Consider the following 22,344-nt stretch of genomic DNA (forward strand, 5'->3'; position numbering starts at 1 on the left):
CAGTACTTTGGAAGGTGCTTCCTGGGTGCTGCAGATGCTGCGCATCCCCGTGCAGCACGAGGACCCTAAGCAACCTCTCCGTGGACGTCTTAGACGCACACAAGCTAAACAGCCCTACTTTGGTTCAGAGTATCTTGGTAAACTTTCGCTGTCATCAGAAATTCCATCATGCCTTCTATAGATCAGACTCAGGTACTTTGGAGAGTGCTTTCAGCATCTGAAATATATTATTACATCTCCATTTTGCAACTCTTTTAAAAGACTATAAAAGCTATCTTTAGCACAGAGAGCTTAAGGAATTACTTTGAGATAGTCTTATGTTGGAGCCTGGAAATTCTTGAAGGAAGCAAGGAAGTTAAGATGTACCCCACCTCAGACAGAAGCTTCATCAGTTATCTGTACAGAGAAATCGATAGAATTTCACAGTAGAAAGTGGTTAAACACTACAGGATGGTAAAGAGAAGCTTTATGATATTTTTATTAATTCTCCTAAGTATTTCATACAATGTATTTTGATCCAGTTTACCCTCTTCTTCCAACTCCTCCCAGATCCAACCCCACATCCCTATGAATCTAACTTCAAGCTCTCTTCTTTTAAAAATGAAGAAATAACATTTTGTTCAATTTGTGTTTCCACAACTAGACCTGGGTGCAGGCCTGCTGCAGAGTGTAGTAGATCCACCAGGCATCACACCAGTAGAACAAACAAACAAACAAACAAACAAACAACAGAAATGGACTCTTCCTCTTCTGGCAGCTATCCAATACCAGTTGCTCCTCAGCTATTTGGTGGAATTTCACCCCCACTTTCCCTCCTCCATACTGTGAGTTTTGATGGCTTGAACATGCACAGGTTTTGTGCATTCCATCACAACTACTGTGAGGTCATATATGCATTGCCCTGTTATGACTTTTGGCTCTTACAATGTCTCCAAGCCCTCTTCAGTGAACATATCTGAGTCTTGGAGGAGGGGGGTGTGTTATGTATATTAAATTTAGTCCTGAACACTTCATAGTCTTTTATTCTTTACATGTTGTCCCCCCATCCCCGGGAAGAGGTATTGTCTTTGTGTTAACTGCTATCTACTGCAAGGAAAACCTTTTCTCTTGAGGATTGAGAGATGCCTTGATATATAAGTATAGCCATATATTATTAAGAATCATTTTAATAGAATGAACACTTAGCAAAATAATTACAGGAGATTCTCCCTATATCTTATTGTCTATCTAGTCATAACTTTTTGGCCTCATCAACAGTATCAGGTATGGGTTGCAGCTCATGAAATGGGCATCAGACCCAATGTGAAAATGGTTGGTTACTTTGGTAACACTTGTGCCACTGTTGTGTGCCAGTGGGCATATCTTGTGAGGCCAGTCACTACTGTAGGTGCCAGGGTTTTCACACCTCGGGGAGACTGATGATTACTCTTCTGCTCCAGTACAGAGCTGCTATGGTAGCCACCTGCCCGCTTGCAAGGCATGGGTAAGTTACACCTACCTGGGAGGGAGGCATCTTTCTCTTTGTCGGGTCATTGCTGGGTTCAGTTGTCAGTGCCTGACGTCGGCCTGACATTTCTATGGAGGAGTGCAGTTGGTTTGGAGCTGAGGTGCTATACAGTGTTGTGTTCCAGGAGGAATAATTTACTCTTGCAATTCTAAATATAGTCACAAAACTGAGGACTTGCTGATCGCTACAGTTTCCTTCTCTGCTTGATTCCTTGTGCTAATGATATTCTCCATTAAGTGTTACGAATCAAGGATTTATGTTATTATCTATATTTGAGAGACCAACCAAAAACTGTTTTCTTGGGGCTTGTGAGAAGGCTCACCGTGTGAACCACCTGCCACACAAGCATGAGGGCCTGGACTTGGTACTCACAACCCATGTAACAATCCAGTGTAGGACTTGTCTGTATTCCCAGCACAAGGGGGATGTGGCAAGTAAATCCCAGGGTCTAGGGTACTGGCCAGGGAGTCTGCCTAACTGATGAGCTCTGGGTTTCGTGAAAGACCCTGTCTCAACCTTCTCAGTTTGATTTCTGTTCTTCCCATGCATACTCTGTGTACACTCGACTCACCCCTTGGGAACATACCACGACATGAAGGAACATGACAGGCTGGGGTGAGTGTTCCCTGAATTAAGGTGCTTGCCCTTCAACCCTGGTTAGATTCTATAGCTCATGTAAAGCTGAAAGGGAACAGCCGGCACCCAAGAGTTATTCTCTCACCTCCACATCCAGGGCACATGTGTATTCACACACACACACGCACACATTACGCACACGCATGCAGAGATGGGGGAGGGAGGGAAGGGGAGGAAGGGAGGGAGGGAGGGAGGGAGGGAACAGAGAGACTACAGAGAGATGACAGAGAGACAGAAACAGAGAGAGAGTATAATAAATAAATAAAGAAGTTTCCTCCTTTTTTCCCTAAGAAGTTTCCTATCATGCTTGCATGTTTCTATACATTGCTACTGAAAGAAGTAGGTTTAAACTGGAAAGAGGCAGAGCACTGACAGCCAGCGCTGTGTGTGGTAAGCACAGCGCGCCTACCTCACATTTGCTGATGTGAGGAGTAGGAAGTAGCTGTGGTTCTCTAGTGTGCATCTCGATGGCCCGATAAAGCCCTATCCCTTACCTACTCCTTCAGAAGGCCGTTAGTGATAAGGAGTAATTAATGATTTGTTAACAAGATTAAATCTTTGATTATAATGTACAATAGATATACAAATTCTATATGTAACTTTTATTTGCCTTTTAATTGCCATGGCCTGCTATGAGGTATTTTATCAGGCTGGAGAAATGATTCCTCTAATCTCTTTTCCCCAGTCCCAGTGGACATTACGATGTATTTTCTCCCAAATAGAAAAGGCAGTACAGTTCCATTATATGTTGTAAAATGTTGCAGTGCCATCCATTTTAGCTGTGGTTGTCAGTTCACTGGGACAGCGTTCTGGGAGTAAGGAACGAATAAAAATGGCAAGTAGAGGATTTACTCGTGTTTTTGTGCTAAAGAGGGAATAATATTGGCAGGTGGAGAATTCTTTAGACTCTTAAGCACTGAAAAAGAGTTTCTGGCAAAGAGAAAGTAATGCATTAAACCCAAACCCATTTAAAATTCTGCTTTGTCTGGCTGACCATCATATTATGAGAACAGTCTGCTCCCAGTGTCTCCTGTGCCAGCTCTGTGACCTTCCCTTTGCCTCATGCAGCAGTTGGTTTGATTGGAGCAGGCCCCCGTGCTTCTGGGAAGAGCAGATTTCTGGGCAGTAGCACTAGTCTTCAAATATTGATGTGGTCGCTCCCCAAGTATGGCAGTATTACATGGTTTTTATGCAGAAAATCATTTTAACTCTTGTCCTTGCCAGAAGTCATATTGCTGAACCTACAGATTGCCCATCGATATAATTTTTGTAACCATAGAGTTTGCTTTGTGGATATTTATATAGCATGCATATTTATATAGCACGCATACATGCGTATAATGTGTGGGCTCAAAAGATGTAATAGTTTTAATGCTAAATAAAACTGGAAAAGTAATTATTTTTTCTATTTGGTACCTTCCTTATATCTGTCATCTAAGTGCACACACATGAAGAGCCATGCAGTTCTTTGCCTAACATAGGCAAGGGCTAAGAAAAGTAGTATGTATTAACTTATACTGTATGTAACTGCCCAAAGTCAAATATGAAATGGTGGCAGTTTACATGACCCAACCTAACAAAGAAATTATCAAAGCAAGTCACGTATAAAGGTGAGCCCTGATTAACATCTGTACCCTGAACCACGGACAAACACAGATCGCTCCCACAGGATGGTTCAAGCTCATGGGTTAGTTACGACTCAGACCGTGCTTCAGCAGCATAAGGTTGACCGCTGTATTAACAGAACATATTTTTCTCAGCAGATCATTCACTGTGAATCAAGTGTCTTATAGGCAGGGTTATGTGAATCCTTGTAGATTAATTCCTCAAATTTCCTTATGTGTCTGACTTCTCGGCATGGTATATAGCAGTTTTATTTCTGAACTCTGCTGCTTTCCTGAGCTTAGCCATTTATTAATGCCTTAGGTAGTGGTTGAAGGCTTCCAATGGAAATGGAAGGGGCAAATTTAAACCTTGCTTAAAATTATAACAAGAAGTATCTCATCCACCATTAAGATTGTATAGCTTTTATTAATCTACTTTACATCCTGTTGCTTTAAATGTTTTTCACTTATGTGCATCTAGCTATGTCTATTTCTGTATGAGTCTATGCCATTTGTGTAGAGCTAGGCTTACAGATGGTTGCGAGCTACCTGATACGGATGCTGGGAACCAAGCTGCAGTCCTCTAGAAGAATAACGAGCATCCTTAGCCGCCGAGCTCTCCCCCAACCCTATCCTGTTTATTTTTGAGATGATCTTTCATTGTTTGCTTTGAGTTCTTTTAATGGATGTAATTGGTCTGATATCTATTTCTCAATTCTGAATACAGTATGTATTTCAAAGCCTCAACATTTAGAGTAGCTATGGACGGAACGTATTTAACACTTAAGTTTAATTACTTCTAAACTTGATCACATTAGTGCAACTTTGGGGGTAAGGATGTTTTCCATAGCCTTTGTTTTTAAAAAACAATATTGATTGAGAATTTCATACATGCACACAATGTGTTTTAATTAAGAGCACTTCCTATTGTTCCCTCTCCTCCAATTTCTTCCCTGTACCATTTCTCCCCATAGAGTCGTGTGCGTGGACTTGGGTAGTATCTGCTGGTCTTGGGTAGTCTCTCAGGGACCCCATCTATCACATAACAGACGCTCCCTCTCCCAGCAGCGTTTAGTTGCCAGTAGCTCCTCAGTGAAAAGTGAGGCCATTTTGGTAATCCTGCAGGGAACTTTATCAACTTTGACCTTTCGTGTCCTGTGGCAAGTGCAGCAGTCATTTTCACTTTCTCCACCTGGAAACCAGGGTGAGGTACACACTTCTCTCCTGACAGAAGGAAGCAGCCGAGGAGCTTCGCCCTCACCGAAGGGACTTGTTCACTCCATGATCTTGTGCTTCAACACACGGCCTTGCTGGAAAAACTTCACTTCCAGTTACCCTTTTTTTAATTTTAAAGCTTCTTCACTCAAAAGTCTTTGTGTATGTATTCCACAACAGTAGAATTTTTGTAGTAGTTTTGTTTTATGGAACGATGAGAGGATTGGAAACCTTAAGGAAGTAGTAAATGAATACAAAGTATAAAACATATAGAACTATTAAGCTAGTATAGCGAGACAGCACACAGATGCTATTAAAAATCTTTCTACTGCTTGGACAGTATATGGAAGGCTGAGAGAACAGCAAAGAAAGCTTAGACTCTGGAGTACATTTACCCCAAACAGTGGCAGAACTTCTGTGTTATATTAGTTTCTCTTTTAGAGTAGGAAAGCTTGAGAAAGCATTGTTCTGCATTTCTTCTAGGTTTTATTTTGAGGGGGAGAGGTAAGTAGAGAGCAAATGATAGTGGTGCCTGGCAACTGACAGGTCAGATGCAATCTTTTCTGTCAGGAGTAGCAATAATACCTATGTGGATTTTATTTATAGTCATTGTGAAGAAATGTGCCTCTGTGTTATAATAAAATCGTAAAGGTGCTAATGAGGAAGGAATCTCATGCAGACGCCTCCATGCACAATGCCTCACAATTTTGAAGCAATTTCTAAATTTGTATGAGCACTGTAAGGTACACTGTATCATTTACTCTAAGGACATAAATCCCACTCCAGTCTGAGTACTCTAAGCTATATTGTACCATTTACTTTAAGAAAAGTGGTACCCTCCAGTGAACTCAAGCAGAAACATTACATCTACTTTGACCTAAAATTCAAAATGATACTAGGCTTACTGGGGTCATATACACTCCGATGCCATTTTATAATGATTTAAGGAATTGCCTTGTTACTTTGTAAACCAAGTAAAGAGAAGTAAGCATTTCTTCTGTGGTTATTTATTTATTTATTTATTTATTATTTTATTCTGTGTTTTTATGAATGTGCCTTGGTACTATCAAGTGGCAAGGAGAGAAAATTGTGTAAGCTTTTGAAACTATTTTAAAAATGGATTTAATTGTGCATATGTATGAAAAGGGGACAGACAGACAGATGTCCAGATACAGTGTGGAAATGTATGTGTGGCTATGTATAGAGGCCATAAGAAGGCATCAGGTCCTGGAGTTACGGGTGGTTGTGACCTATCCATTGTGGGTGCTGGGAACTGAACTCTTGAAATCTGATCATCTGCCAGGAACAAAAAAATGCTGAGCCATCTCTCCTGTCCCAGGAATTGTTCATAATAGGGTTCTACCAATAAATGAAGATGGGATATCAAAATGCAGTTATGTTATCCCCCAGTGAATCACCAGACCTCGACTACAGTTCCTAACCCCACCCTAAGACAGTCAGACATGACCTACACTTCCCCTTTGTAGGACACACAGATTAGAGCATCTGAAATACTGTTGGAGACATATAATCATCTGAGCCAGACCCAAGGAAACTCCATGGTGTAAAGGAGTTGACAGTAGGTGGAGGATGAACTATAGATTTCAAAATGTAAGAAAGAGAGATTTGTATTATAATTAGAAGAGACCATGAAAATAAGTTATGGAAAGAGAGAAGAAAAGGAGAGGCAGAAAAGGGGAGAAGGTAGGTAGGAAGGGGGACAAAAAAATGGATACAATTATAACTGATAGTCTATTTGATAAATCTAAAGAATTGATTATTATTCCAGATGTGATAATAGTTTTGTGGGCTATTGTGTGTGTCAATATGAAATATCTATAAGTGGGACTTGTTGCAAAGTAACTCAAGGTGCTAGATAGAAATATGCCAAGAGTAGTTAATTTTTTTAGCCAGGTGAATTTATTGCTCACAGTTTAGGAAACTGGGACATTTGTCATCAAAGTGGCACAAGGCTTGGTGTATTATGAGGACTTGTACCTCATCGATGACACTTTCTAGTTTGTGTCATGTGGTAGGAAGAGTGAACAAGATTTTTTGAATCCTATTTACTAAGGGCACTGACGTCATAATCACCACCCAAAGGTTCCGACTCTTAGCACTTCCACTTTGAGATTAGATTTAAGCACTTTCAGATCACAGCATCTTGCAGGTGGACCGTGTGTGATGTGCGGCATCTGTGCTGGTGGATAATGTGTTACTTGTGCTCTGTCTGCACAAGTCGGTAGGATGCTGTCTGTGCGCCATCCACACGGTGGATACTGCTCCGTGGGCAGAGTTTTGGTCCTTTCAGGAACCATGACATCTCCTTGTTGCTTCTCGGGTGTGCTTGCTCTCTCCCTGCCTCTGTGGTACAGTTCGTAAGTGAGCACTTGACTGGGATTGTTAGACCCCTCCCATAACTGAACAGGGCTCACACTGAGCTCCTTTACTGTCTCGGAGCAGAATTGATCTCCCGTTCACATTTGATTCACCCTCTACAGATTTTGAAAGGAAGAAAAATGGCATTGCTAGCTCAGTTAAACTAGGCCGGAGTTAATAAGGGGCAACTGGAAACCAGTTGCTGGGATTTCTGCTGCCTTTCTCTGCCGTGTTTGGCTGTGCTGATGCAGTCGAGTGTGGGTGGGTGAACAGCCTTCAGCACCCTGGAGGTGTGGATGCCCGGGTTCTGCTGTCCGTATGTGTGGGGTGACTCTGTAACAGACTGTTAAAACAGCATGTTACTGTGGCACTGTCAGGAGAGGACAGCTGGAATGCTTCATTCGGTATTTCAGACATAAAACCCCTTTGCAGACACTGTACAGAACTGTGGCTATAACCTAGATAATATTTTTGTGTAAACAATGTACCTAATTTGGACAGAACCCATGATTGTAGGTCAGGAGACTTCATTCATTCTGTCAGTACCAATAATATGTTGTGTATGCTTTCTGGGAATGAGTTTTTTTTTTTTTTATCTCCCTAAAAAAATGAAACTAGTATTGTATTCCTCACAAAACTATTTTCAGAATAAATGAAACAGTGCATGTCAACACACAGTACCGTGCCTGCTGCCTACCAGTCAGGGGACAAATATAGATGGCTTTGTGCATTTTTCATTCCTTTCCTCCATTTTACTGTGTCTTCCTTATTGTTTGCTGAAATGGTTTGCAGTATTTTTGAAGGACAAGTGTCCAGGAAGTTTTCCACTTTAAAAAAAAATTCACTCTAAAAGCTAAGTATAATTTACAATTAAATATGTCTAGGCTTGAAGAAAATAAAAATAGTTTAGCTAATTTAAAGAAGGTAATGGAAGGAGAGTAGTATGATCTATAAGAGCCTGCCCTCTGTTTGCAGAGCACAAATCCTCCAACTCCGAATGGACCGAGGACATAAAACCTGACTTCCTCTTGATCACAATATAAAACTTCTCCAACCGATATCAACTCAAGAAGCAGGTGTTATCCAAATAACTGTATCTTATTAGATGAAAAGGTGTGTGCGCCAGTGCCCGCCTTCAGTACCATACAGTTCTCTGTACTTACCCAGTGATTTAGCCAGTAGATACAAACGTAGGGTTTTCCTCACCTGAAAGCATATGCAGGAGCAAGGTGCAGAGTGAGAGAAAATGCCTGAATTGTCTGAAGTACATTGTGAATTTTACGGAACTGTGTTTACCCCCCTAATTCTGATACCTTCCCCCTGACGTTTTAAACTATGGTTGGTGCTATGTCTTATTCTCAAGTATGTGAGAACAGCACAAATGTTCATGCACTTTTGTTCTGATATAAATTCCTGTCACATATTCCTAGATACAAGAAAGATTAGGTTGTATTAAATCCATAGGTTAACAATATTTTGGTGATCTTATTTTTAATTATTGATCCTAGAGGATTTAGACTTTTTTTTTAATAACAAGGGGGTACTATACCCTGTTTCAGGCTTTACTTAAATGTCAATGACAGTAAAATAACAGAAAAACAAATTTCTTAGTTTGATAACATTGTTACTTCTTTTATGTCCATTAAAAATGAAGACTGGGTTGTAGTGCCTTTTTTTATGTTGAAGAATTAATTTATATATAGCTTGCAAATTTAGTGAAAAAGAGCTATATTTGAAAGTTGTTTTTAACATTAAGATTATACATTAGCCAATACAGTGAAGCATCTAATTGTTTCCTGTCCCTTCCAAAATTACTCAGCCTGAAAAGATAGCACATATTGATTTACTGTATAGTAAATGTTCAATTGTCTCTGTTCCTCTAACACACACACACACACACACACACACACACACACACACACACACACACCCCACTTATGTACACTTCACGGAACTGCATATCAAACCCTTGCTTTCACTAGACATCACAAAATAAGGATGCAGTATCTTTATCCTTTGTAAACGGAAACGGTATTAAACCCTCAAACAGCAGTGGTGGTGCAGGCTTCACATGGAAGGTCTCTCTTTGCTTTTATGATCAAAATTAAAACAAATGTCCAAAGGCCAAGCACTCATTCCCTGACAGTGTGTTATCAGCCTATTTGTGTGCACATGTAACAGTCTCTACTCCCAGGCACCTGCGCATACTGTGAGACGCAATGGCAAAATGTTGCATATGCTTCATAACGTCTTTAAAAATTGATATAAATATTATGCAGATTGTAACCACTCTTTCCCAGGCCTTTGCTTTCTTTTGGGCGAGGGCCACTGAACCAGAAAGCGGGGTTTTAGTCACATGCTGAGCTCTGGATTCCCAGCTGTTTAGGTCTTTGTCGTCCTACCTGTGATTTTTCTGAAAGCACCTTATTTTCCAGCACAGACTGAGCTACTGGCTTTAATTGTCTTGACGCTAACTCAGTAAAGTCAGTGATAGGTTCCAGCTGAATTGTATTAGAGAACCAGCTAAAAGGCGGTCTCTGAAAGCAGCAGACTCCAGAAGTAAGGTTCACTGTGGGCATTTTAGATTCCTGTTAAATGAGTGTAAATTGTCACCTAGGATTTTAGCCTGTAATGCTGTTTGCTTCAGGTATTTTTGAGGTTGACATGGCTTTTCCTTTGTTATAGCTTATGTCACTAGATATATTACTGAGTGCCCTTCTGTTAAAAAATAGAGAAACTTGAATATTTTAAAATAATTGGACCTTCTCTATTTGAACATTAATATCTATGCCTAGTTTAGCTTTTCTGAGCTCCTGTAAGCGCTGACACCTTGCATGGTAGAGCTGAGGAGGAAGGCTACACCGGAGCCTTCCCATTAACACAGCCACCACTTCTAGGTTAGATAATGGACTCAAAGGTTAAGAGCAGAGGATTTCAACAGCTCCAATCAGCAGGGCCTTCCCAGGGCTAATTACCTCTTTACTGCACTGACTCTAATGTGACATGTTTATTGCTTTAACTAACAACTCATTAGCTTAGTTGATGTTTTTGTCAATATTAATTCGTTCATTTAAGCTAAGTCAAAGCTTAAACAAAGATGTCCAGACTGAGAAACGGGCAGCCAAGTGACTTTTGTTTGCCCATCTTCCCAACCCCTTATTCTCACTCACTAAAATGAATGCTAAAGTGCGTGTATTGAGAAAGTCAGTATTTGTCCCTTTCCTAGCGCCTAGAAAAAAACCAGAATGTTCTTCTATGCGGACTCCAGGCTGCACGTGCAGCTTTCCTGGTCTTTAGCAAACGCTGAGGGTAGAGCCTTGGTGGTCTCCACTGTCTGTGTGTGAAAGGTTAACCTGCAGGGGCTCTTTGTTCCGGCTCACGCTCCCCTGTTATTAGGAAAGAGAACAAGGAGTCTTTCAAAGGATTTTATCCGCCACTAGGTCATCATAAGCTTGCTTTAATATTTATCTTGTAGTGAGAGTGTTACTTCCTTAATTATCTTAATGAATTATTTAAGAGAAGATGCAATTTTGAGGTCATAATGGAACCTTTCACCTTTTTGTCATTCTTTTTGTGTGGATTTTCCACTTTGCTTTTGGTTAACATTAGTATTTGTTGGAGACGTTCATCAAAGACTGATTGGAGTCTTTTTTTTTTTAGATCTTTTAAATTTTATTTTATATGCACGACTGCTATCCCTGCATATTTGTGTGGGTTCCTTGGGTTTGCCCATTGCTTGTGGAGGTCAGAAGGGAGCTTGGAAGCTCTGCATCTGCCTGGCACTGGAGTTATAGATAGCCTCGAGCCACCATGTATATCCTAGACTGAAACCTGGGTTCTTCATAAGACAAAGAAGCACTCTTAACCACTGAGCACCTTCCCAGCCCCTGCTTTCGTGTACTCTTAAATAATGGTTGGATTCTTCTTATACTACAGCTGTGCAAATGGGCAAGCGTGCTCCTCAGGCCGAGTAGTGACTTCAGAACCCAGGATTTACTTGCAAGTCCCCTTCACCAGGAGTTTAATAGCCCCCGGATGACAGGAAAGGGTTGATGTGCCATTCACCTGTGGCAGCGAGTGTGGACAGAGTGGACAGGCCAGGGTCCACATCTTGGAAAGTGATCCTCTGTAGGAAAGGCCAGAGGAGGCTGAAAGATGAACAATCCCAGAGGTGGCTGATACAGAACACTAGACCAGAGTGCTTGAATCTCACCAGAGCGAAGCCAGATGGACACCAAATTATTATCAGTAATCACAGGAGCCATTGTCACAAGAAATAAAATACTTTGCTTTGCGTGACTCTGTATACTCCATACTGAAAACTGACTACATTCACCTCTAGGTTTCTCAGCTAACGCTCTTTCCTGATGCTACCTGAGGCTCTTCCACCTTCCACTCTGCTGAAGCCTTACTGATGTCACCAGGAACATGCACAGGGTCAATCCCATTATCACGGCTTAGCCCTGTGTCAGTCTCTGTCCCCTGTGTCAGTTCTCGCTCTGCTGGAACCTGAGACTTCCTTCTCTTGGTTTCTGAAACACCGACTTCTCTTACCTCTTTGGCCATCCACACTGTTTTGGTATTTAAAGGTTCTTTTATCTAATGATTTTCAGATTTCTAATCCTAGCTGTAGTTTTTACACCTAAACCCATATATCCAGGGACTTAGCTGACAACCACCCTGCGATCAGCAGAGCTAGTGGGCTGTAAGGCACTTGGTAATTAAGATGTCCACATGAGATTTGCTGTTCAAATATTCTACCATTCCTTCCAGCAACATGCTCTTACACAGTGTATGGTAATCTCAGATAATCAGACACTTCACCCAGAGGTTGTGGTCCAGCAGGAAATGCTACAGGCTTCCACCAAGGAATCCTCTCTGATAGGGGCACTTTGGGAAGTTTTTTTAGCTGTGGTGGGCTGGGAGGCTGGCAGCATTGGAAGTCGGGAAGGTCCTTGAGAGCATCGGCCAGCAGCTGGTGCTGACAGGCAGGCATGTGCGAACTTAGCGATGGGTCCAGAAACTCGATGGCTGAACACACACATCTCAAACCCCTGTTGCCAATGAAAATCAGTGCAGTGAGTTAATATGCCATGCCTGGGCAACAGGGTAGGGCCATCCCAGGGCTACCTCTGAAGTTTTAGTTTGGACCTTGGTCCAGAGGGCCTTATCTTTGTCTTCCAGGGCCCAAAGCTTAGGGATGATTCATTAACATAACCTCAGCACTGGTGTGTTGAGATGGAAAGCAGAGACAGGAGTGTTCCTTGGCACCTTGAGACAAGCTGACTTGCTATATGCAGCCACAAACAATGAGACCCTGTCTCAGACAATGTGGAAGGCAAGGACCTACACCCAAGGTTGACTTTAGCCTCCACAAGTATGCCGCAGCACATATATAAACAATGCATACATATATAGAGGGGTGAGAGGAAGAAACACAGAAAGTAATGTCCAAAACTAAACTCAATTCCTGCCCCTACCTATAATCAGCAGGCAGACAGTGATCTTCCTGCCCTTACTTGTTTGGCTAGGCTAAATTCTCAGTCTCTCTCTCTCTCTCTCTCTCTCTCTCTCTCTCTCTCTCTCTCTCTCTCTCTCTCATAGCCAGTCCCAGAACCCATGCAGTTCTGTCTGATCTGTTCTCCCTTGCTGAACCTTTGGAAGCTTTACCTGCTCTTCCCAGGCTCGCCCTCCCCCTGCCCTGTATGATGTGCTCTTTACATAGCAGCTTCTGCTTTCCACTGTGCAATGGGATAAGGCCATTCTCCTGGCCAGAATATCCACGGTCCCTCACCGGTCCTGCACAGCCCGTTCTGTGAAGACTACTGTGCTATATGATGCTACCCTCCGTCTTCTCCACTGTCCTGCAGCTCTGCTGGTTTTCAGTGTCTTAGGTGTCCAGGCAGGCACCTTCCTCATGCTCCTTCCACAGCAGTCATGTGTTTCTCTCACTCTCCCCTGGCCTTTGAGTCATCCTCCGTCCTCCTGTCTCTGGCACTTCTAGGCTCCTGTGCTTGTTTTTCTGCCCAGCACTTAGTAGTAGCTGATGTGTTTGGTTCATCTGGCTCTTATAGAAGTGTTATACAAGCCCAGGATTTGGGGGCCTGGGTTGAAAATAGTATCTGGCTCATTGCTGGTCCTCAGTAAAGACTGTGTATGAAAAGGTAATTTAGCTACTAAGTGCACGAACCAGCCCTTAATTGTGGTCCCCTTCTACCCCTTCTTCCTGCCCTCTCATTGATGAGCCTCTCACTAACCCTTCACTAACCCTGCTGAGGAGAGAGTAAAGGAGTATTTGGATTGGCCAGCATTCAGTGGGTTACATTTTAACAGAGTCTGATCTTGCAAAGGTTTGCTTCTGTTGTTTTAGTTCTTCATTGCTGACCCACGGCTCTCCAACTACTGGTACTTCCTACTTCTCTTAGACAGAAGGCCGTTCACACTGAGAAGTAAATACCTTTCTGTTTGTAGGATGGCCAGAGTATCTTATATTCTAGTGTGCTGTCCAAAATGAGTTAACCAAAAGCAAAATGAGACTATGTGATACAGCTTTGTTAATTCGACATTCAGTAAGACAAGGGAAAAAATTAGACTTTCTCATGGAGACTTTGAATTTGAACTTTATATTCTTTTCATTGTAAGAAAGGAAACATGTAATTATTTTAATTTAGGACTATTTTGGTTAAACTAATGTAAGACTAATAAGTTTTAAAATATTCTTGCTAGTTCTCCAACAGAGAACTCTGTTCTTAACAGACTTCTTTTATGTTTTAAATCAGAAGAAATGATGACTTATTTTTTAATGTCATACAGCAAGTAAAAAGGACTTCTGAGAGAGGGAAGGAGGGAGGGAGGAAGAGAGGAGAAGAGAGAGAGAGAGAGAGAGAGAGAGAGAGAGAGAGAGAGAGAGAGAGAGAGAGAGAGAGGTGTTTGCCTTTGATTTGTTTTTCAGACAAAGACTCATTACACAGCCCTGGCTGGAGCTCACAGAATCCCCCTGTTTCTACTTGCCAGGCCTTGTAGTTAAGGTGTGTAGCAGGGACATCCAGTTATAAAAGTCTTAATTATTCTCTACTTACAATAACACATCTCACATCATCTGTAGTCAGGTACCTGTGTGGAGCAGAGGAATAGAATTCTCTTGGCCCTCTGCCATCCCTGTTCTTTGATAGACATAGCAACTGGGAAAAGACTTCATTCACTAGGTTATACTTTGAAATAAGTGGCCAATCATTATTTATTCATTTTGCACTCTTTGTAATGGCATAAATCATAATAAATTCATTTGGTTTAAAGTGTATATAATATGCTCTCCCCTAGGAATGTCCCTGTAATTGAGCTATTAATTAAAGTATTTTAAGAATATGGCCCTTTGTCCCCTCTCTGCTACTCAGACCCAGGGAGTTAGCGACTGTTTCTTCATTCTGAGGACACCAAATGAGATTGTCGTGACTAGGACTGTTGCCTGGTGGAAGTGAGCAGAACCTGATCATTAGGTTTCCTTCCTGTGGCTATGCTGGTAGCATCCCATTGTCTCTGAGGGCATGTAGAACGGTTCTCTGGAGGGCTGTGGTCATTTAATTTCCACTTGTTAAAGTATGGTTTGATGCTCACTCCTGTTTCAATTTCTACTTCCTAATTTTTTTCTAGCTAATATTTTCCCACCAGCATTAGTTGTCATAAAAGCCAAGTTTCTACCTTGAAACCCAGAGTAGCTCTGAACTTGATGTCTCCTCCTGTCTCTTACACGGTCCTCCCCTTGGTCTGCAGCCTGTAGGCCTGCCCTCACCTTCTAACACGATGCTAGCTGCTCGATGACTTAGGACAGGGAGGCCTAGATACAGCTTCAGTGGCCACAGGTGTCCTCAGAGGTCTTCCGGTTCCAAATAAGAAAGGACAATAACTCTCAGGCAAAAATTACAATGAAAGAAAAGGCCAGGCCAAATGTCATCAGTTTCATACTCTTATAAGGATCCTCTTTTGTTTGTATCTTGGTAGGATCTGATCCATCAACTGTGGGAAATCAATACATGGAGAAATGAATATACAGAGAAACTGAGGTGCTGTGCTATCATGTATGGCAGGCAGCTGGCTGTGTGGGGTGGCTGTGTCCTCTGTGACCCAAACGAGCATGCTTTTCTACATGTCTGTTGTATTTGTTATATTCGCTGTGAAGAGCTGAAGGCCTCACTCTGAGACTCAGGCAGTGGGAAAAGGGGACATAGTCATCTAAAAGGAGTGGTAAAAACAGCACGATGCCCATAGGCACGTATAACTATAGTTCTTTTCAGATGGTGAAGTGTTTTCATGTAGTATTGAGTATATATAGCATTCTTTAATAAATTGAGTCTGTGCTTTGTAATAAATACATGTTGCAGAATACAGATCCATCCAGCATTTTTTGTAATATCATTAAAGCACAAATGCTTCAAGTGCCTGTGTTCTAAGATTTGTATATTTATTTTTGAAAAGCCATTGTAACTAGCCAGATGCTACAAATTACTAAGGACTGGTGGGACTTTTTTGTTTTTGGCTTTTCTTGCCGGTTTGTGATTGGATAGTATTCCTTGTGCCAGAGCAGCGAGTGAGCCATGTACAAGCCTGACCCTTTAATCACACCTTCACTCGCTGTCTTTGTCTCAGCCTTTCTCTTGCTTCAGCGTTCAGCTGGTAGAGCAAGGTGTAAATATTTTCTTGCACTGTTGCACTTTTAAAAACCACTAAGATTAAAGTTGATATCCTTCAAAACTAAGAAAGGTAAAATAACACTAAAATATTAGCTATTGATATTACTGTTGGCTGCAGGTTGACAGAACTTTCGACAGCCAAAGGCACAAAGTTAATTGTGATTTATCCAGTGTTGGACTTCTGTCCATTCAGCTTTGATTTTGTTCTTGTGGGCTCTGTGTCTGTGTACACTTGGCCATGTGATTGTACATTTGGGCACACGGTGGTAAAGACAAGCTGCATGGGAATTCTCTTTATAATTCTACAGGCGGGGAAAAACTAAGACGGCCATCCTTTGACCTGGACTGTGGCTACAGATTGCAAAATATAAAGCAGAATTTCAGTCTGTGGTGAGTTGAGGTAGAGTTCCTTGGTGTGTCCAGAGCCAGTGGCTAGGAGTCAGGCTTAGTATTTGTTAATCAGAGAGAGAACATTTCTTTTTAGTTTCTTACAACGTCTAATCTCTCAAAGTAGCTATGTTTTGCAATGTTTTAAACACTATACACTAGTAAAATTTCTAAAATTACAATATTTGAGGAAATTAAGAACTGTTTCAAGTTTATTTTTTGTCTAATATAAACATTAGAAAATACTATTGCAGACATAATTTTATTTAAATTTTCTGTATTCCTCCCCTGTGTGTCCCCCCAGTTTGCTGTTTATTTATTATGTGTCCGTCTTCCTACAGTTTCACTTTTCTTATGAGTAAAATTACATTGCATGTATGCACCATATTTTATTTATTATCTATTTAATTATTATTTAATTTATTATTTATTAATTTGTTCCAAGAGATTCCAACAGATTGTTTTGAGCGCTTACTACGTTCGCTAGCTGGGCAGTGCACTCTGTAGCATAGGTGCAGTCCACACTTGAATCTTTCATCGGAGAAAGCCACCCTTGTCACTACTTCACAGACAAGGACACTGAGACCCATGAGCAACTGACGTCCCAGTCTAAAAGTTAGGAAAGCACGGTTAGCCTCTGTGTGCCTCTTCCTCAGAAAGTTGTATGGTCTGTGATTTAGGAACTGCTTTGTAACTCCCCTCTGGAGAACAGACCGAGACTCTTCAGAGTTAGTGTTCTTAGCCTCAGGTGGCAGCATTTGCCTTAATCCCACCACCTGGGAGGCAGAGACAGGCAGATCTCTCTGCCTTTGAAGCCAGCCTGCTCTACATCATGAATTCCAAGACAGACAGACAGACAGACAAGGCTAGGATAGAGAATATCTGTCTCAAAAAGCAAAGCAAAACAACAATACGAAGAAATAAATTTATTAAATTGCCATAATGTCTAGTGGTTTTCTTTTTGAATGTCAGAGTGCACTTTGAACAGGCCTTTGCAGTTAATGGCCACTGAACATGGTGAGCAACCTGTCACAAGGCTTGGCCTTAGCCGTATAACTCAGCACAATCAAAGCTAGGTCACTTGATCAGATTTAGAATTATATTGTGCTACTTTTATATTTGCAATATAAATTCGTGTAAAGAATGTTACTATAAATGGTACCAGAATGTAGAAAGAAATCTTACGTGGTGCCTTCTCTAGCCCTTCTTCTGACATTACCTCTAAAGACAAGTCTTACTGAGGAAAGTGTTTGAATATGACCTGTGATAGATATAATTGAAAAGTTAAAATTGTTAAAATCCTACATTATTTGAAACAGCATTTTTTGTGATACTGAGTTGAAAGTAGCATTATAAGGGAGCTAGGCTATTCATGTTTTTTCTTTCTCCATCTTTATTAACTTGGGTATTTCTTATTTACATTTCGATTGTTATTCCCTTTCCCAGTTTCCGGGCCAACATCCCCCAACCCCTCCCTCTCCCCTTCTATATGGGTGTTCCCCTCCCCATCCTCCCCATATTACCGCCCTCCCCCCAACAATCATGTTCACTGGGGGTTCAGTCTTGGCAGGACCAAGGGCTTCCCCTTCCGCTGGTGCTCTCACTAGGATATTCACTGCTACCTATGAGGTCAGAGTCCAGGGTCAGTCCATGTATAGTCTTTGGGTAGTGGCTTAGTCCCTGGAAGCTCTGGTTGGTTGGCATTGTTGTTGATATGGGGTCTCAAGCCCCTTCAAGCTCTTTCAGTCCTTTCTCTGATTCCTTCAACGGGGGTCCTGTTCTTAGTTCAGTGGATTGCTGCTGGCATTCGCCTCTGTATTTGCTGTATTCTGGCTGTGTCTCTCAGGAGAGATCTACATCCGGCTCCTGTCGGCCTGCACTTCTCTGTTTCATCCATCTTATCTAGTTTGGCGGCTGTATATGTATGGGCCACATGTGGGGCAGGCTCTGAATGGGTGTTCCTTCTGCCTCTGTTCTACACTTTGCCTCCCTATCCCCTCCTGGCTATTCATGTTTTAATGTAGAAGTAAGTATTTGTATATAACTATTATATAATTAAGCACTGAAGAATATACTATGAAACATTGTAACCTAACTTTTCTCTTGAAAATATGGAGCTAAGTAAAATAAAAGTTAAAAAATCTTTTATGATTTTATTGTTCAAACCTTTTTTGGGGAAAAAGTTGAAGTATACTAATATTTTCAAAGTATACTTAATATTGCGATTTTTATTTTTTAGGCAAGGCACTGACATTTCTTCTGCTACAGCCACCAAGTCCCAAACTTCCTCCTCATAGCACCATCCGGAGAACTGCCATTGACCTGATCGGGCGAGGGTTCACCGTGTGGGAGCCTTACATGGACGTGTCTGCTGTCCTGATGGGGCTGCTGGAGCTGTGTGCAGATGCTGAGAAGCAGCTGGCCAAGTAAGTGCGGAGCCAGTGGGTCAGCACGCGGTTATCAGAAGAAGTTGTTGAAGGCGTTGATTAGCCTTCAGAAATTTGCTTAGTCAGCAGTAGATCTACTCGGCATAGTGGTCATGCTTATAACCACAGCTCAGAATGCCAAGGCCAGAGGATGGTTGTAAGTCCAAAGGCAAACAGGGCTATACAATGATACCCTGTCTCAAAACCTTTAACAATACAGACAATACAGAACTCAAGAGAAATGTGACAGGTAACCTTGAGACAGTGAGTGACCTGTGACATAATCTTCAAATTGTGTTTACTACACCGTGAGATGTTACCGACGAATGGTTATATAAACACTGTTTGTAAGGACAATGACACACATACATGGAACTAGAGCAAAATATTTATTAGGAGAAGGTGGAGCTAGACAATCTGGAGAATTGTTCCTCTGCATTCCTGTTCATTTTTAAATTAACTTTATTGGAGAGTTTCTTTTGCATATCGTCAGGGACAGGTTAAATGAAGATTGTAGTTGAGATGGTAGGATGGCTCAGCAGGCAAAGGTGGCTGCCACCAAGCCTCATGGTCTAAGTTCAATCTGGGTCCCACATGGTGGAAGGAAAGAACCAACTCCTGCAAGTTGTCCTCTGACCTCTACTGATGAACTGGTGCACGTATACACGTGTGCACGTGCACACACACACACATACACACACACACATACACACACACATGCACACACACGCACGCACACATGCACACACACATGCACACACACACGCGCGCACACACACGCACACACAGACATGCACACAGACATGCACACAGACATGCACACACACATGCACACACACATGCACACACACATACACACACACGCATATGCACACACACATGCACACACACACGTGCACACACACACACACACACACACACACACACACTGGAATGCATTACATTTAAAATACACTATAATGATCATTATAAAAATTTAGAGGGAAATGTAACCTGAAAGAATTGCTAACCTGACATGAGTGGAACACAGTCTTTGTGAATTGTCTGGGAACCATGGCAGTAAAGGTCGACATTGGTGCCATCTAACACCCAGTCTCTTGGTTCCAGAAAAACGTGCCTCTTCGGGGTGTATTATACAAGTGGCCTACAATTGGTGATTATTGTCACAAGTAAACTGACGATGTAGTGCCATCATAGCCACCTAGTTCCTAATAGTGCTAACCCAGTAGACACCCTTGTCTATTAAGTAGTTTCTCCCCATGCCCCTGTCTGCATGCCTTAGGAAACGCTGCATCCTTTCCTAAATTCGCCTGTCCTAGATAGTTCACAGAAGTGGAGCCTTGCATCCTGTGGACTTCTATGATTGACTTCTTTCACTTAATCCCTCTTACAGAGTTCGTCTGTGTGGTAGCGTGCTTCACTGTGTTACTTTGTTTTTTAGCCAAGTTCCATCCTACTTTTGGTGATGACATCTTGTTTATCTGTTCATGTGTGTCTATGTGAGAACCTGTTTTCATTTCTGAAGTGGGATTACTAGTACATAGGATAGTTCTGTGTTTAAGAGTTCCAGCAGCCGCCACACAGCTTTTAATGGTGACCGAGTTCTCGTACCTGCCAGTGCTACACACACAAGAGTTCCACTCTCTGTCTCCTTTTTAAAATATCTCATCTTAGTGAGTACAAAGTAGGAGAAAGTCCCTATCTGTCTCATCATGCCTCTCAATGACATGCCAATGTCGTCACGGTTGACTTTGTAGAAAACTGGAGTGAGCTGCTCTTTGCTTCATGGCTGCCTTCCTTTATGCCATGGCCCCTCCAGTTACAGCATGCTGGGGGCCTGCTCTCTTTCTGCTGGGTACAGTGCTGTGGTTTTGTCTGCAGATTAGCTGTCCATGGCAGTGCCCCCGGTTAACTGAAGGAGGAGGTGTTTAGTGCAAACCTAGCCTTCAGCTTCTCTCTCTTCCCTCTGGGCACACCTTCTGATCTCACCTCTAGGCCTCCCTCACTGCATGACTGGAAAATAAAGTATCTCTTTCGGAAGGCTGATGCTAAATGAGTTTATGTTCACAAAGAGTTTAGAGGAGTGGTTAGTACATCCTAAGTGTTTCAGTTTGTTTCGAGGTGAGTATGATAAGGCACTGTCCAAAACCTTTAGCTTCCTGCTGGCTTGCTGTTTTGAGCCCAAAAGAGTTCACAGCACAGACTGTTGCTTCTGAAGCTCTCTTCATTTGTCTTGGGAAGCATGCAATCTCGAAATATGGTTTGTTTTCAGATCTGACCAAATACTATTTCACAGTTTCACTGAGATAAGTCAGGGTACAACCTTGAAGCCAAAACCATCGAGGAATGCTGCTTCTTCTGCTCTGGCTCTGGCTCTGGCTCTGGCTCATGCTCAGCCAGCTTTTTCCATGACTACCTGCCTAAGTATGGAATTGCCCACAGTTCTCTGGGTCCTTCTGTATCAGTCAGCAATTAAGGAGATGCCCCATAGACATGCTCACAGGCCAGGCTGACGGAGTCAGTTCTTCAGTTGAGATAGCCTCCTGCCAGGTGACTCAGGTCGTGTCAGGCTGAAAATCAAACCTAAATAACCAGGACATTGAGAGACTGGTGATGTTACTGTGGCAGCTGCTGTGTAAGTGGGGCTGTTTGTGATGACCCCAGTGTTCAGAAGATTACAGACTTTATAGATCATTGGCCAGAATGGTTCTGATAAAGGGGACAGCAGATAGTTCTCAGGTGACTGTTGGAATTAGGAGGAAGTGTTAGCCCAGAAGTCTGCACCTGTAGTCCAAGGCAGCCATCTTTGTGCAATTCTCCAGAACTAATTTTCTACCTTTAGCTTCCTGCTGTTATCTGCCCAAAAGAGACCACAGACTGCTGCTCCTGAAGCTCTCTTTGTTTTCTTGAGAAGTGTCCAATATTTTAATTATCTAAAAATATGGTTGTTTTCAAATCTGACCAAATGCAATTTTACAAGTTTTTATACATCTTTTGTGCCCTGGAAGGTTTCATTTTAGTTTTAGCATTTACAATTTTGTTCTTTTTAAAATAAGTTTATTTTAAACTTATATCATCAAAGTAAATGTGTGTGTGTGTGTGTGTGTGTGTGTGTGTGTGTCTATATATATATGCTCTATCTACAGACAGTATGTCAAGAGACATAAATTCTATAGTTTTCAGTAGGTAAATCTTGGTATTACGTCCTTTCTGTCACATAGATTAGTATGACTTTTTCTACAAAGCTCTGAATAAATGAATGTATCAGCGTGTAGCCTTGAGGAGTCCAATGTACTTTTCATCATGATAAATTGCATAATAAGCAAGAAAATGTTTGCTTATTAATCTCTAACAAGATTTAGATTGAAAATGGCCTGTTACGTCCGTGGCCTACTTGGTCCTGGCAGGAGCTCTGAGATGGGGAAGCAGAAGCACAGCAGAGCAGCAGGGCACACAGCAGCTTAAAGGTGATCTTACCCTCCCCACCCACCCCTCACACCGGG

The 22,344-nt window shown here is 41.9% G+C and overlaps 1 protein-coding gene across 2 annotated transcripts in view; it reads left to right on the forward strand.

Annotated features, from left to right (window-relative positions):
• The window catches only part of Wdr7 (WD repeat domain 7), a 282,598-nt gene that overhangs the window by 188,717 nt on the left and 71,537 nt on the right, over positions 1-22,344 (forward strand). For both annotated transcript variants that reach the window (NM_023975.2, NM_001395078.1), the window contains 1 exon segment: positions 18,655-18,841. In NM_023975.2, the coding sequence (NP_076465.1) occupies positions 18,655-18,841 (187 nt within the window).

Source organism: Rattus norvegicus, chromosome 18 (genome assembly GCF_021556685.1).
Source record: "Rattus norvegicus strain SHRSP/BbbUtx chromosome 18, alternate assembly SHRSP_T2T, whole genome shotgun sequence".
In the NCBI taxonomy this organism is placed as follows: domain Eukaryota; kingdom Metazoa; phylum Chordata; class Mammalia; order Rodentia; family Muridae; genus Rattus; species Rattus norvegicus.